This window comes from Cucurbita pepo, chromosome LG10 (assembly GCF_002806865.2).
Source record: "Cucurbita pepo subsp. pepo cultivar mu-cu-16 chromosome LG10, ASM280686v2, whole genome shotgun sequence".
Taxonomy (NCBI): domain Eukaryota; kingdom Viridiplantae; phylum Streptophyta; class Magnoliopsida; order Cucurbitales; family Cucurbitaceae; genus Cucurbita; species Cucurbita pepo.
In genome coordinates, this window is record NC_036647.1 from 9241569 (window position 1) to 9256448 (window position 14880).

Here is a 14880-nt window from a genome sequence, read left to right on the forward strand (position 1 = left end):
AGTTCATAAATACAGTATCTCGACACACCTAAACTTACATTAGAATTGAAGAACATGAAAAAAGTTTATCCTGGAAAGTGATTTTGTAGGGGAAAAAAAGAACTCATAATAAATAATCAAATTCACTAAAGGAAGCAGAAGGGCTAAAAACATGAATCCATTATAGGAGCCCCGCAATCAGAAACAAAACCTTAAAACTTGTGTTAACAAAAACAAAACATAAACTACTAAAATGCCTGTTTGCGTTTTTGCATGTCACTGAATTATACATTCTAAGAACTGTAAGAAGGATTTGCAGTTAATTAGTTTTCTTGTCGTCGTCTTCTATTGCATTCGCATTTGATGTCTCGGCGGCTTGATCATCTTCGCCACCGAAACCAAATTCGTTTATACGTTTCTTGTCCACCGGGTAAACCCATCTTTGATATAGATAGATCAGAAATATGAGATCTGCAGGGCAACCAATTTACAGGCATCAATCAAATATCTCTTCCACATATACTATTTGATAATAACGAAACAAAAACATTGGACTTCCATCGACAATTTTCTCACCATCTCGGAACACTGAAAGCCGGTGTAGGGTTGGCATTTTGATGACAAAAGCAAATAGGTCGTCGATGATGGTATTAAGGAACTTGTATGTCATCTGTCTCCAGGGTAGATGAGCCACAGACTTGAGCTTGTAATTAATGAACAACTGAGGGCACATCATAATGAACCCTGCAAGGAATCCAAATTCAGATATCATAACAAATTTCCCAATAATCAGAACCTCCGAATGACGACGCAATAACGAGTACTCGTGCTTTTATCCTGATATTGATTTGTGAAACTAAACATACATGTGCACATACAAATTGCATGTTAAAAACACATTTTATCCTATTTGGTGAAAAAGTTGCACGTTACCAACATATAGCCGCGTATGAGAACATGGACTAGACCCAGCTGATTAATTATAATTATTTAGACATTGACATACCCTTGCAATCCCACATGAAAAACCTGTTTTATTGAAATTTTCACTACAACGTACATACGTCTAATGCACAAGTGACCTCTGGCATTTAGAAAAATAAGTCTAATGCATTTTTGAACAAACGAATCAGGATTTTAAGTAAGATCACACACCAGAAAATGTTACAAGCAAGGTGAAAAAGCATGCCAAAAAGGCTTTAAAGTGACTTACCGAACATGTATACACAGCTTGTGAGTGAAGAAAGAATCCAAGAATACCAGCTCTTATGTTGTTCGTACATGAGTGAATAAACAGATGAGCAACCAACAAGGAGGAAAAGCACATAGGACAAATACTTCATTGCAAGATCATCATACTCCTTCGTCTTATTTCCTGCATATGACTCGCGATCACGGAATCTCAACATAGGAATCCTTCCACTCCTATCAATCTGGAATAGAATGAAAAATGATAATGAGGGATGATACACAATTGCACTACTATTATGAAGAAGACACACTAAACATTTATAGAACGGATGAATAAGGTTCTTAGAAAAATAAGAGAGAATTAATAATGGGCAAATGCAATCATCTAAGGAAAAAAAAAAACACTTTTTTTTTCCCTTTTGATATCTGCAAGTATGTGGACCCGTGACAACCACTTGACCCTACTATATATATATATATATGACCCTATGGTCTAAGTATTTGCACCGATAACGGAACGGAAAGTCTCAAGTATTTGCACCACAATAAAGCCTACCCTAAGGAGTGCACAGAAAGAGAACTTTGCAAATATGAATGAATGCTGCTTATTAAGATAATGTGCCAATATATACACAAACATATGGATATATAATAAATGAATGAAAAAAAGAAAAAAATACTTGGGAGCAGCGAAGAAAATAAAAAATAATACCTACCTCAATATGCATAGCTTTTCCTATTTTCCAGAACTCAATACAGCAACCAATACCAGAACTTGCAAGGATCATCCACGAAGTATCATTATCAAGTAGATACAAGAAGACAATCAGTTGAGATATGAAGCTGACAATGACAGACTTAGCAGAAAGTCCTTCCATAGATTTATTTTTGTTCCAAAATTGGATATCTGAAGTAGAATCACCAGAAGTTAGCAAAGTACACATGTTTCACAGGATAATAAAGAATTGACTAATAAAGTAAAAAGTGACCAAACATTTCTTTACCATTCTTGAAGGCGAGCATGTCAAAAACTGAATGAAGTAATGAGACAACCATGGTAACTGCCAGGAGATAGGGATTTCCTTCCAAGAACACCCGCTGAAATATAATTCACCAATCACCATTTGGATAAACATTGGGCGGAAAAAAATAGCATTTTGTTGCATTAATTATCTAACCTATATGGTTTAAGACAGCACAATTATCTCTTCAAAAAGACCCCTTCACAAATTACAACACGGCTATTTAAAGCTGAATAAAATACAAATAACAGAAAACCTCTAACCATAGGAGTCAGGCTAACCTACGCATAAAACTTAAGACTAAAGAATTTCATGATCAAGATTTGCAGGATCTTGAAACTTGAAAGATTGCAAGAAAACTAATGAAAATCCAAAAATTCTTAAAGAAATCTACATCAATTCACCCTCCGAGAAAAAGAACTTGTACTCAAGTTCAAATAGCCAAAATAAATCCATCTGGAGCAGAGCCACATCAAAAATAGGATGTATGTTTATTCCCGTAGAAAGCCCTACACAAGATGCATTAGCACCAATTTGCTGGAGTATGAGAACAGGGTCGAACTTTTTAGGTGTGAATTTGTTAAGGCTTTTCTAGTAACTCTTTCTTCAGATTCTTGGTTCTCTTTCTACTCCCCTCAGAGAGCCACTCCTCAGATTACAAATTGTTCAAAAAAAAGAGAAAAAGAAAAAAAGAAAAAAAGAAAAAAAGAAAAAAAGAGAAAACCCAAGTTTAAGGAGAGTCAGTACCTTCAACTCATCAGCCTCGCCTTCAAGCATGCTTCCATAGCTACGGTGAATCTGGAATGACTGATCAATCTGGAGGAATAACTGCCACTTGGTCATGCTTATCGGAGCCACTTCTAGATTAAGTACCAGCTCCTTCACTGTCTCATTGATTCGAACCAATTTGTCTCTAAGTAGCCAAAACTCGTTGAAGAAAATGGTGGGATAGTAGTTTCCTGTAGTGGGCTCAACATTCAAGTCTACTAAAGTTAAGAAAGTCAAAGCCAAATTTTCTGTTTCAATTTCTATGTTTGGCATGCCAAACAAAATCCATCCATCAACTTTAAAATGATATTCCAGCCTACTGTTGTGCCAATTCAGCAAGTACCGGATAATAAAGAGAAAAAATACAAAATATACTATTTATCGTACTCAAATGTTTTAGGAAGGGGAAAAGAAATGAAACCTAGTGTGCAACAATCATTTTGGCAGCAAGGTCAGTCATTCATATCAAATAAACCTTTCTCGTGGCAAAGAGTACTAAATAGAAAGCATTAAAACCATGAAATTCCACCTCCTGCTACAACAACAATGACCTTGCACTTTGCACTCAATTACTAAATTAATTGTTGGCAACATGAGACAAGAAATAAAATATAAACAACTTAATTAAGAGGAAGCACACTTCTAAAGACTGATCAAATATAGAGCTCCTTTTTAAAATAAAGAAAAAGATAGAGCTTTTGTAATCTGTATTTTAGGCCCTTTTGTAATTATTCACTTGGACTCATTACTCTTGACAGTTTGGCTATTTTTTGTGAGCATTATTTTCGTGTATGCCCTCATATTCTTTCATTTTTCTCTGTGAGCCTCATATCTAACCTCCCACAACTCCCCTCATATCTACCCAAAAGAATGGGGCGAGAAAAAAACCTACAAGGGACTTAGAATGGGGCGAGAAAAAAACCTACAAGGGACTTTTCCCTCTCCCTACAAAACCACCTCCATTATAGCTCTACAATCTCTGCCCCAAACCAAAGAGACTCTAAAAGCATCCACGAACCTCGACCATATCAAGTGGGCACAATGGCAACTCCAAAGGATATGGTTTGGGTCCTCCCACCTCTACAAAGTGAGCACCATTGAAGCCCCAAAATAAGGAAGAGTGTACTGGTACGCAGTAGTATTAAATTTTTCATGCAAGACCTATCGAGCAAAGAACTTCACCTTCTTGGGGATCTTAATCTTCTCGAGCAAAGAAACAAAAGGGTCACAAAGAAAACAGCACAGTCCTTAGAAGAAAGAAGAGAACTAGGGGAAAAAATGCCTGAGAAGGACAAGGAGATGAAAAGCCAATAATCCCTTCTTCCCTAGACAACAAAGGAATTTCTTAAAAGCAAGAGCAAAGAGGTCACCGCTAACGACTCCTTTATGAGAGAGGGCAAAGAAACCCCAAACAAAAGAAGAAGAAGCAGGACCCCCGAAGGCAACAAAACAGGCACCACAAAACTATAAAACATACAAAATGAGTTTACATCGTATCTTGAAAACTTAAGAAGGCCCTCAACATAGTTGTAACAAAACTCATCACAACTCATAGCTCGTTTAATGCAAACAAATATGAATTCAGAAAAAAGAAAAAGAAAAAATGAAAGTGTCATGCATAAAACTTAATGAGAACTTCTGAAATACTCTTAACTATATTAGATTTTCAATCAACCACTTTTGTATTTCCTTTGTTACTTATATAGCCTTGAAGCACAAAAAAAAAAAAAAAAAAAAAACAAATTTATGAAGATGGGCAGAGGAATATATAAGGATACAAGGAGCAATATTCGGTGGAACACCATTGTGAGGATATCTGCAAAAAAAAAAGAAAAAAAAAAGAAAAAAGAAAGAATGAACTTCTTAGGTATTAGTGAATCCCAAACGAGACTAATGCATAGGAGATAACAAGAAAACATGTGGTTGTCTGTGTTACTGTCTATACATAAATAGATCAATTAATCCACATGATAGAAGTTACAGAAATAAATTGGTATGCCAAGACAACATACTAGATTCAACATATTTGATTTATAAAGAGTAAAGTACAAAAAATAGTTATCATAAATATTTTTTTTAAGAAATTAATAAAAGCAAATATATATATATATATATATATATATATGAAACATTAATTTTAAGTGCAAGAACCTTCTAATCACTGTACTAACTAATAATTTTTCATAATTTTATTGCTCTAAAAACTTGCAGAGATTAAAGATTAAAATGTAGAAAACATACCCAGTAAAATCGTCAACTAGATTAATAGTCACATTTGGTTTCCAATAGGAAACCCACTCCACAGGACCATCATCTTTCAGATCAACTTGGTTATCATCAACAACCTTGAGCAACAAAAAGTGACATTTGTTTAGAACAAAACGGCTCAAGATTGTAAGCACTACAGAAGACTGAGAATTCTTGAATATCGATGTACAATCAAATGAAAGCCATTAAGAAAACAAGGTAACACGACAATAGGACAGGATAGAAATGCTAGTGCAATTTGAATCAGTGGATAGATAATGGAAAGTACACTCCGAAACTATGATCCCAAACACAATTACTTCATTTCCATTGAGCAATCTATTTCATGTCATTCTAATAAACACAAAACTTAAATATCCTGGTGCCCATAAGGAGCGTTGGTGATATATCTTTGACCACTATCGAGGTACTTCTGCAAATTTCTACATATATAACTAATGCATAGCATAGCATAGCATTGCATAGCATAACGTTTTTATCATATTGGTTATTCATAGCATATTAAATGCTAAAAGTATCAATATGCGGTGAAATATATTTAGTTATACACTTGCACTATATGAGTAGAGTCTATCCAATCAACATGCTTCTCTCCCCATCTCGTGAAGTACAAGCATCAGAAACTGAAAGTCCGACATCACCGATCTTTCTGCAGATTCTAAATAATTTTCTTCAGGTTTATACATGCGACTATCTTTCAGGAGAAATAATTGTACTTGATGATAACAAAAATAGTAATAAATGTGATTCTCCCCAAAAGAAGAATACAGTAGTTACAAAANAAAAAAAAAAAAAAAAAAAAAGAACAGAGCACATAAAGCATGATTCAAGTATGCATTGCCTAATTAATATCTCTTATGCCAAACACATATGCATGACTCTTATATCAGTGAACAAAATTTACAAACCGAACTATTCAACGGTAAAGGAATCACCTCCTTCAGAATTTCACCAGCATCAGAACCTTCAGAATTGCCTAACAAACTCTTCTTCTTATCTGCTTTTGACTTGGGCAAATATATCACGATAGCTGAAATGAATTGAAGTACACATCCTCAAGTACCGATATATTATCTGTTGCTTGATTACAGAGGAAACAAAAAATCTAAAGCTCAAGATAACACGGAAAAATATAAGATCTTACGATGTGTCCTTCCAAATGCAGCAAGAGGCTGAAACTCTGGATCATTGGGGTCTGGAGTGTATCCTGACCGTGCAAAGAAGACGTGTGCATACAGCGATCCATTTTGTTTCAAATCCTATAAGAAGAGCTATTGCATCAAAACCCTCTAACATCAAGAACTAACCAGGGACTAAAAAGGCAATATGCAGATGCGTCTGTAATGGTTTAACAGTACCTCAGATGGATAGTACTTCAATGAAAGAGATCTGACACTTTCTGGCCCCCATATAGCATAAGGTATACCATTCTCATGCCAAACAAGCGCACCTTCATTTCCAAAGTCGGTAAACCTTTCATGCTCAGATAGATACACCCACATATCCTGAAGGAAATTAATGCAACTGGTAACAATTTACAGGACCTATAACTAAAAATAAAAAATAGAAAGAAAAAATTCTGCTACAGATAGATAAAAGTAACTAACAAAAACCTACATAATATTTATCATAAGAAGTTGAGAACATAAAAGTTTTATAATATATGGCAATAACTGCTTGAACATCAAAAATAGGCAACTCTCAGTAAACCTAGAACAAGATTCAACAAATGCCTTGAACCACCATGGAGGTCATTCAGACTAGAGAAGAAAAAGAAAAAAAAAAAGGGAGTGAGTTCAAACTAGATGGTGGCGATCAACCTAAATTTACTAAAAATCTGTGGATTTCCTAATACCGTCAGGTGGTTGTCCCAATCAGAATAAAGAAATTGAAATCTTTTTCAATTTTTACATAATGTTCGTGTCTCTCAATTCATCTTTTTCACATGAATTGAGTGCNAAAAAAAAAAAAAAAAAAAAAAAAAAAAAAAAAAAAAAAAATGATAACATAGGAGAGAACTCAACAGCGGAAGAACCCGGTATGTGCTCTTGACATAAATTCAATGCCAAGATTTGCATTAAGTTGAGTATTTACATCACATGCTAAACGCATAACATAGAAGCTTTAGGATCTCTCCTGTAGTCAACAATAACAGAGTTGAAAATTCCAATCACCTAAATCTCCAACGATAAACATCGAAAACCTAACTGGCCGCCTATAACTTCGAGAGTGAAAAAGATAGTCTATACCCTTCTCGGCATCCAGCCGGCTCAGTTAGAATTTCCAAGAAAATCCATACAAAGAAATACAATATTGTCACGTAAATCGATTAAAAAATTATTGAAACAATTACTCGCAATACAAAACACGAAAAACAGCAAGTACAACGGAATCATCAATTATTCAAAAACACATCTAACAATCTAATTACAAAATTACCAGCGGTTCACCCTTCTGAAAGAGATTGGACATGAGGATAGCAGGATCAGAGGGCTTCTTGGGGGCGAAAAATTTAGAAGCGAAGTACCAGAAGACGGCGATCCTAATGACTCCAGTAAGAGACTGTGCGAAGCCTCCTTGTTGCTGTTGCCCTGCTCTTGGTGCTGCCGCTACTCCTCCTCCGCCGCCGCCTGGACCTCCCTCTACCGCCGGCGTCGCCATTTTCTTCTTCCCTCTGTGCAAATCGAAGAGATCGGCGCAGAGAGAGAGAGAGATTCGTGAGAGAGTTTACAAGAAGAAGCTTTGGTGTTATATATAAAAAGCAAAGATTTGTTTTTTATTTTTTTTTTAATTTTTCTCTTACGATTGCCACGTCACGCAGAAAATATAAAAATCATAAATCCAGCTATGTATTATGCTTATGCAACTACAAATATCTCTTATATTAGCTCTCTTTTTTTTTTTGGTCTCGAAATAATTACATATTTATTTTTTAATTTTGATTTTATTCTTGAATTTTTAGTTAATTCTTATTGGGCCCATTAACTTCAAGATTTTACATTTTCACCCAATGCCCATTACTTATATTAATTTCTATAAAACAATTAGATTATTTTCATTAAATTTTTTTGGCTGCTAAAAATTGCATCATTATATTTTAAATTATTAGTTATGTAAATGTAAAAATTATTGACACAATTGCACTTTTGGAGCAGTGGGACAACGATTGTGTGACACTTGTTCTAACCCAACAAACAAGTCAATCGTGTAAAATTTGCAATTCAGCAATGATATCGACATATGTTCGAGTCTCGGGTCACGTCTTAGAGAAATATTTTAGAAAATTGGAACAAGAAAATACGTTGAAAACAATTTTAAAGAAAGCTATGTTATAAGCTAAAAAGGAATAAGCAACAACAATGGCTTTGATAGCATATAACCAAGGTAGGAAGAATTAACAACTAGTCACATCTCCTATAGTCTATCTTGGAGCATTTTAGCCTTCGGGATGTAGACACGGTCATACACTCCTGTATTGACACAACAATAATAATAAAAGTATATCTAACATGAAACAAGTAAAAGAGGTTTGAAACGAGCATGCGACCATGGACAACATGTACTAGACAAACATGGTTGAGACATCTGACCTATGACCATAGACAACATGCTTTGGACACTAAGCGCCCAGATGATTACTAACGAATTTGACTCGACCATTTTGGGAAGACACGACCCCTCATATGCTTAATCATAAAGGATTTGATTCCTTCAATAAAGCGTTGATTGGTCTTATTCTTCTCAAAAGTTTGTAATCGACAAAGATAAGTGATCCATGAGAGTCACGGCTGACCTGCCGAAAAAGATCCAAATAAGTGGGAAATGAACTCTAGCCAAACTCTCATGGTAAACTTACACCTCTTGAGAACAAAAACGAGATTGATGGTTGACAATTATCATGAAAATTTGGTTCGTGAACCTTTGAATTCATAAACACTTTTGGTATATTGCTTATTTCGATTCATAAATCTATTGGATTCATTAGGTGCACTCTCNTGGCTTAGTTCCCTTTTTTTTTTTTTTTTTTCTTATGAAATATTATTGTCTTTATTATGATATTTTATCATTTTTTTACATATTTAAAATTATTTATTTAAGTTTTTAAAATAATTGTTATTATGGTCGAGAAATCATGGAAAACTCGATCCCCACGAATTCACCATAGATAATCTGCCCCAGTCCCCCAAAAAATAAATGAAAAATTTACGGAGATAAAGTTCAAAATAAGTGAGAATTATGTGCGTATAATCCTTGAATTGAGTATGATATATATGTTAATATGTTTTTGTGTATCTTGAGCATGTCTAGCTTGTGTGTAAGAAACATGATGTATTGTAGGTCGTGGTATGTTATTTAATAGCTTCTAATGTGTGAGGTACTTACTAAGTACGTGTGGTTAAGTATGGACTCACGAATAGATTATGCAAGTGATTAAAGTCTCTACAGGATTAGTGATACGAAATACGAGACATGATAAGGGATCGACGAAAGCTAGTTGTTTTTGTTGAGCTTAGTTTATTTATCTTTAATTGTGGGATTTAGTGTTGTTGGGGATTTAGCGTTGTATCCCCCTCGTGCAACGGTGCTTACGTAAGAGTGTATGCGAGTTAGGTTAGGATGAGCTGGAAAAATCTTTTGGATCCACCGAGGTTGGTGACCCAAACAACTGGAATAGAGTTCATAACCCAACTCAACCTAGCTCGCTATTTTTGGGTTTAATTGGTTGGGTTGTCATAATTTAAAACTCAACCTAACCCTCAAAATTTGGATGCTACACCTCATGACCCGGACCCCATAAACGAACACAAGCTCTTCTAGCATATGAACCACGGCCAAGGAATTTCCATACCTCAAGGTCCAATTACAAGGACGAGAGCCAAGAAGCTATAACAAACCTTATACACTTATATTCAAGCTATGGTGAGCTCATCAAAGGAAATTCTAGAAGACGTTGGAGACTTTCCTTATATGTTGTGCAAAGTTGAGCTTCAAGAAAGAGATGAATTAAATGCACTTTAAGTTGCATTTAAATGAACCCAGCTGAATTTATGAAACTAGTACAAGGATGACTAATAAGCACATCTCATTCATTCCACTATTTAATTATAATTTAACTATTTATTTGTCATATTTAAGCTAGTTTTAAATATAGGAGTTAAGGTTATATTGTAACCCACATAGTTACCCTATTCTACCGTTAACTAGCTGTAACGATACACCTTCTGAGGAGAGAGAGAGAGAGAGAAAACAAAGGGGGCCCCCGCCGAAAATCATGAGATTTCGGCGGGATCCACTCAGGCTCCCGTAAACCCTAGGAGTGGCCGCCTCCTTTAGGGAGAAGGGAGCGCTAGTGTGGTTTAAAGCAGGAGGAAGCCGACGCGCCACTGGAGAACGGACGAACGACGACGCATCCACCGTCGACAGTAGCCAAGCCCTGCGATTTGGACCCTCGGGACTTTTGGACGAGGAAGACGCAGCGCAGGCGGGACCCCCGGCATTCTGCGAGACGTCTCAGCCAGCGTGCAGCTCGCGTTCGGACACCACCTCGGAGCCTCGTCCCCTTTGTGGCCCAAATCGGAGGCGCGCCAGAAACCCTGCACCGACGGTGTTCGTCGCAGCCATCGGTTTCTGCTCCACCGGCGGCTTCGTGAACCTCCGGCTCGGCTAAGTGCCGCTTGGCAGCTCAACATCCGAATAGTATACCGATTCCTAGGTTTTCGACCCTTCCGGAGCCATTTCCACCATCGTTTCAACCATCTGAGGTCAATATAACTCCATTTTTGACAAATAGCTTGCGATAGGGACGTACTTGGTAGCTAGGCACGAGGGATAGTTGTGAAGGCGCTCTAAGTGTATCATGTTGTCTTATAGGAGGTAGTCAGGCGCTGGAGTTAGCGTTGTGGGCGACTTCGGTCAAGGCCAAGGAGGTAAGTAACCTTACTGTTGGCGTTAGTTATGTATGTATGTTGGTGCGTGCCCTGTGGCCCTTGCATGCACCATATGTTGTTGCTGTATGCTAGGTTAGATGTTTCTTGCCGTGAAATGCTATGCATGCTTTGTTTATGTATGTGATTCTTGCAGTGAATTGCTATGTATGCCATGTTTATGAATATGATGTTGTGACGCGTTTTGTCGCCCTGTATGTATGATGAGCTTGATTGACATGTCATGATTGTAATGAGAACCCCACATGCCATGAATAAGATGACTAGTATGCTAGGATATGCTTGCTCAATGTGGACCCGGTTATGCTATGTTATGCTTGCCTAATGTGGACCCGGTTATGCTATGTAATGCGGCGAGGGGATGGAGCGTCGTATGTGTAATGCCATGGAGGTAAACCTTAAGAACCTCATGCACGCTATGGTTGGGGCACTCCCCCGTTATGCTACTGATGGTATGGATGCGTATATTCGATATTGTGTTCGCCACGATATCATGCAGGCCCTCCTTCGTCCGTGGCGTCCGGTATTGTATGTCATACATACCCGACCAAGCCAGGCCCAGGGAGTTCGCTTGCGAGTTCGCCTGGTGGGCCCACAGTCACATTCGTGGGTCATGTGTGGGAAATTACCATGCATCCACCCCCGCCCGGACAAGGCAAGGACCTAAGGCCATGGGAAGGAATGGAAGACAAACCCCTCTTTCAGCTTCGTTCTTCTAACATTGTGCGACATGTATGGTAATGATGTGCGACATGTATGGGTATTCTGTGTGACATGTATGTGTGTTGCGTGCGTCATGTATGTGTATCGTGTGTGACATGTAGATGTATTGTGTGCGACTGCTTGTATCCGAATGTATGAATATATGCTTAACCCCAACAGTGGGGCGACTTACTGGGTATTTTATATAATACTCAAGCCACGTGCTACCAATATTTTCAGGAAAGGGCAAGGCTCCCATGTACGGGTGACGGTGGATGATGCGAAGGGCTATGGAAATCTTGAGGAGAGTTTGTTGTGTCGTAGGCGCCTGTTGGATTCTTTTGGGTTCTTAGTTTTGCAAATTGTTTCCTCTAGTTCTCTGTTATTACTTCTAGGCTAGGTTGTCGCAATTGTTTTCCTAGGTATGAACTGCTTAAATTGATGAATGCATTTTCGTTATTGAGACTGTCCCATGTGAACTCTTGTCCTGTTGATTTGACGAGTATAAGGTAACGTCACTAATTAGGGTGGAGAAAATTAGGAGCGTTACACTAGCCATTTTAATAGGGAGGTTATGGGTATTTCTCATTTACTACCTCATTTAATTTGGAAGTTATGTCTCACATAGGTTAAGGTTGTAAAGGCTCTATAAAGTCTTCCTTTGTTTGATTAAAGACATAAGATTTTGGAATTAAGAATAAAATTTCTATTTTAGCTTTGTTGAGAGCTAAATTTTTCTTTGCAAATTCCTGTGTTTAGAACTTGTATGCTAGAGTCATTCAAGTGGTATTGATCAAACCTCTTGTGAAGTGATTCGAATCACGAGTTTTCTTTACTCTTGATCTTGATCATCAAGGTAATCTGTTCCATACTTTTCCTTGGGTTTATTTCCATATAAATGCTTCTAAGAGTGAAGATGTGAGAATCCCACATTGGTTGGGGAGGAGAACAAAACACCCTTTATAAGGGTGTGGAAACCAATTCTTAGCAGACGCGTTTGGGGAAGCTCGAAAGGGAAAGCTCAAAGAGGACAATATCTACTAGTGGTGCGCTTGGGCTTGGACCGTTACAAATGGTATAAGAGCCAGACACGGGGTGATGTGCCAGCGAAGAGGTTGAGCCTCAAAGGGGGGTGACACGAGGTGGTGTGCCAACAAGGATGCTGGCACCGAAAAGGGGTGGATTTGGTGGGGGTCTCACATCGAAGCGGATTGGATTGTGTCACGGTCATACTTGTCCATGGCCACATGCCTATTCCAAACTCCTTTTACTGCCCTCATCTTAGACAAGTCTTTACTATTTCATATGGCGTCAATATGAGTGTGAATAACCGTTCACCAAAACCATCTCTACACACACCAGAGCTAAAATGCCGCAAAATTTACCCGGGGATGCGACTAATTATATTCTTTCAAATTATTTTCAAATTTATTTACTCACTCACATTATTTAAAACATTTCTTGCAAACGTGACCTCAGCCTCGAGCATACGTCGATATTGTTTACAAAGTTCGAATTTCTCACGACTGACTTGTTCGCTAGATTAAAACAAGTGTTTCACAATCGTCGTCCCACTGTTGCAGAAGTGCGATTATGACATAGTGTGGCAAGCATCAAACCATTGTGCAATTTTCTCTATTTTGCATGTCACCTCTTCCCACTACATCCTTGTATAGTTTTCTTTGTTTTTTAGGTCACCTCAGACAAAAGAATTTTCCGTTGAAGCATATAAGGCTCGGTGAGATTTTTCATCCTTAAATTTGCACATCAACAAACTAAATCATACGTCCATCAGTTCAGTATCGACATTAAAAGTGAATCAATATTTTATCAAAACCGAACCCAAAAAATCTACAAAAATATACGTAAATTAATCACAAGAAATTAAATACGCTCTATGAATCTTTATTTTTTTAAAAAATATATCGATATTGAAATTTTATCAATAAATACAAGACCACGACATTTTCGTCAACATCGACATTTAAAACATTGCACGAGTCTTCGAATTTCTTTATAACCATATGGATTTTGGGATATCAAAAGACAACGAGTTGGAGAAGTGAATTTTGGTCAACGGAGTTGACCAAGTCTCTTTTTGGTAAAAAAATAAAAGTAAAAGTAAAAATAGCATTTTCTTGTGAATGAAACAATTTTTTACTTTTTAATTTTGATGGGAACAATTCTTTCCCCCCTTTTTTTTTTCTTCTCTTTCAATTCTCAAAGTTCTTTCTTAATAAGGTAGCATTGTGATGGAGAAGGGAGGCAGCCAAAGTCGTGTCGTGTGTACACCTTTGACGACGTTCATACAGACCAACACGAGAACGTTTCAAGAGGTTGTACAACGTCTAACCGGGCCATCAGAAACCCACACGCCACCATCGAAAGCAGTTGGATCAAAGAGGTCAACTACGACCTCCAAACTCCATGAAAGGAGACACTTGACTAGACCAAAGTTGCAAATTGTGAAACCATGTCCTTCCCATTCCAAGCTGGGCGAGAATCCTAGCAACGTTACGAGCCCGGTCGGGATGCCTTCGAAGATCTCGTCAAAGCTGTCGACGGGGGAGGACGAAAAGGAGTCAAATAAGGTGTTAGAAGAGAAGGCAATCAAAGAAAGGGGATTCTATTTGCGTCCATCTCCAAGGTCAAAGGCTGGCTATGCTCAACGAGAGTTGCTTTCATTATTTCCTTTGGAATCCCCCAAACCAACTCAGCACCATGAAACAAAAAAGAATTAATCATTTAGTCCCTAAGAATATATTGTTTTAGTTTCAACTTTACTCTTTTGATACATGATTTTTAAAATTGGTTCATGAAAAACTTCCCCCTAGTAGACACGTTCTAAAATTATGAGTTGACGGTGATTATAACGAGCCAAAAGTTAACAATATTTGCCAGCGTTGGGCTTGGACGGTTACAAATGATATTAGAGCCAGACACTGAACAGTGTGTCAACGAGGACTCTATCTTCCAGGGAGTGGATTATGAGATCCCCCACATCG

The 14880-nt window shown here is 37.5% G+C and overlaps 1 protein-coding gene across 1 annotated transcript; it reads right to left on the minus strand.

Moving 5' to 3' along the window:
- Positions 1 to 86: 86 nt before the first annotated feature.
- LOC111803784 (cleft lip and palate transmembrane protein 1 homolog) lies at positions 87 to 7959 on the minus strand. Its single transcript, XM_023688327.1, has 12 exons — positions 7668 to 7959; positions 6587 to 6733; positions 6373 to 6487; positions 6164 to 6258; positions 5202 to 5305; positions 4739 to 4776; positions 2940 to 3175; positions 2175 to 2268; positions 1887 to 2077; positions 1193 to 1412; positions 556 to 723; positions 87 to 450 (listed from the first exon to the last, which is right to left on the minus strand). The coding sequence occupies exons 1-12, from the start codon at positions 7887 to 7889 to the stop codon at positions 299 to 301; spliced, it is 1782 nt and encodes a 593-aa protein (XP_023544095.1). The 5' UTR covers positions 7890 to 7959; the 3' UTR covers positions 87 to 298.
- Positions 7960 to 14880: the final 6921 nt, after the last annotated feature.

Excerpts from the sequence above, each read along its gene's own strand:
- LOC111803784 (XM_023688327.1), bottom strand. The coding sequence starts at position 7,889 with ATGGCGACGCCGGCGGTAGAGGGAGGTCCAGGCGGCGGCGGAGGAGGA. Across the intron at positions 5,306-6,163 it reads CTGGTGAAATTCTGAAGGAG|GTTGTTGATGATAACCAAGT; the intron begins GTGATTCCTTTA and ends TTGTTGCTCAAG. Across the intron at positions 3,176-4,738 it reads TCCACCGAATATTGCTCCTT|ACTTGAATGTTGAGCCCACT; the intron begins GTATCCTTATAT and ends TAACTTTAGTAG.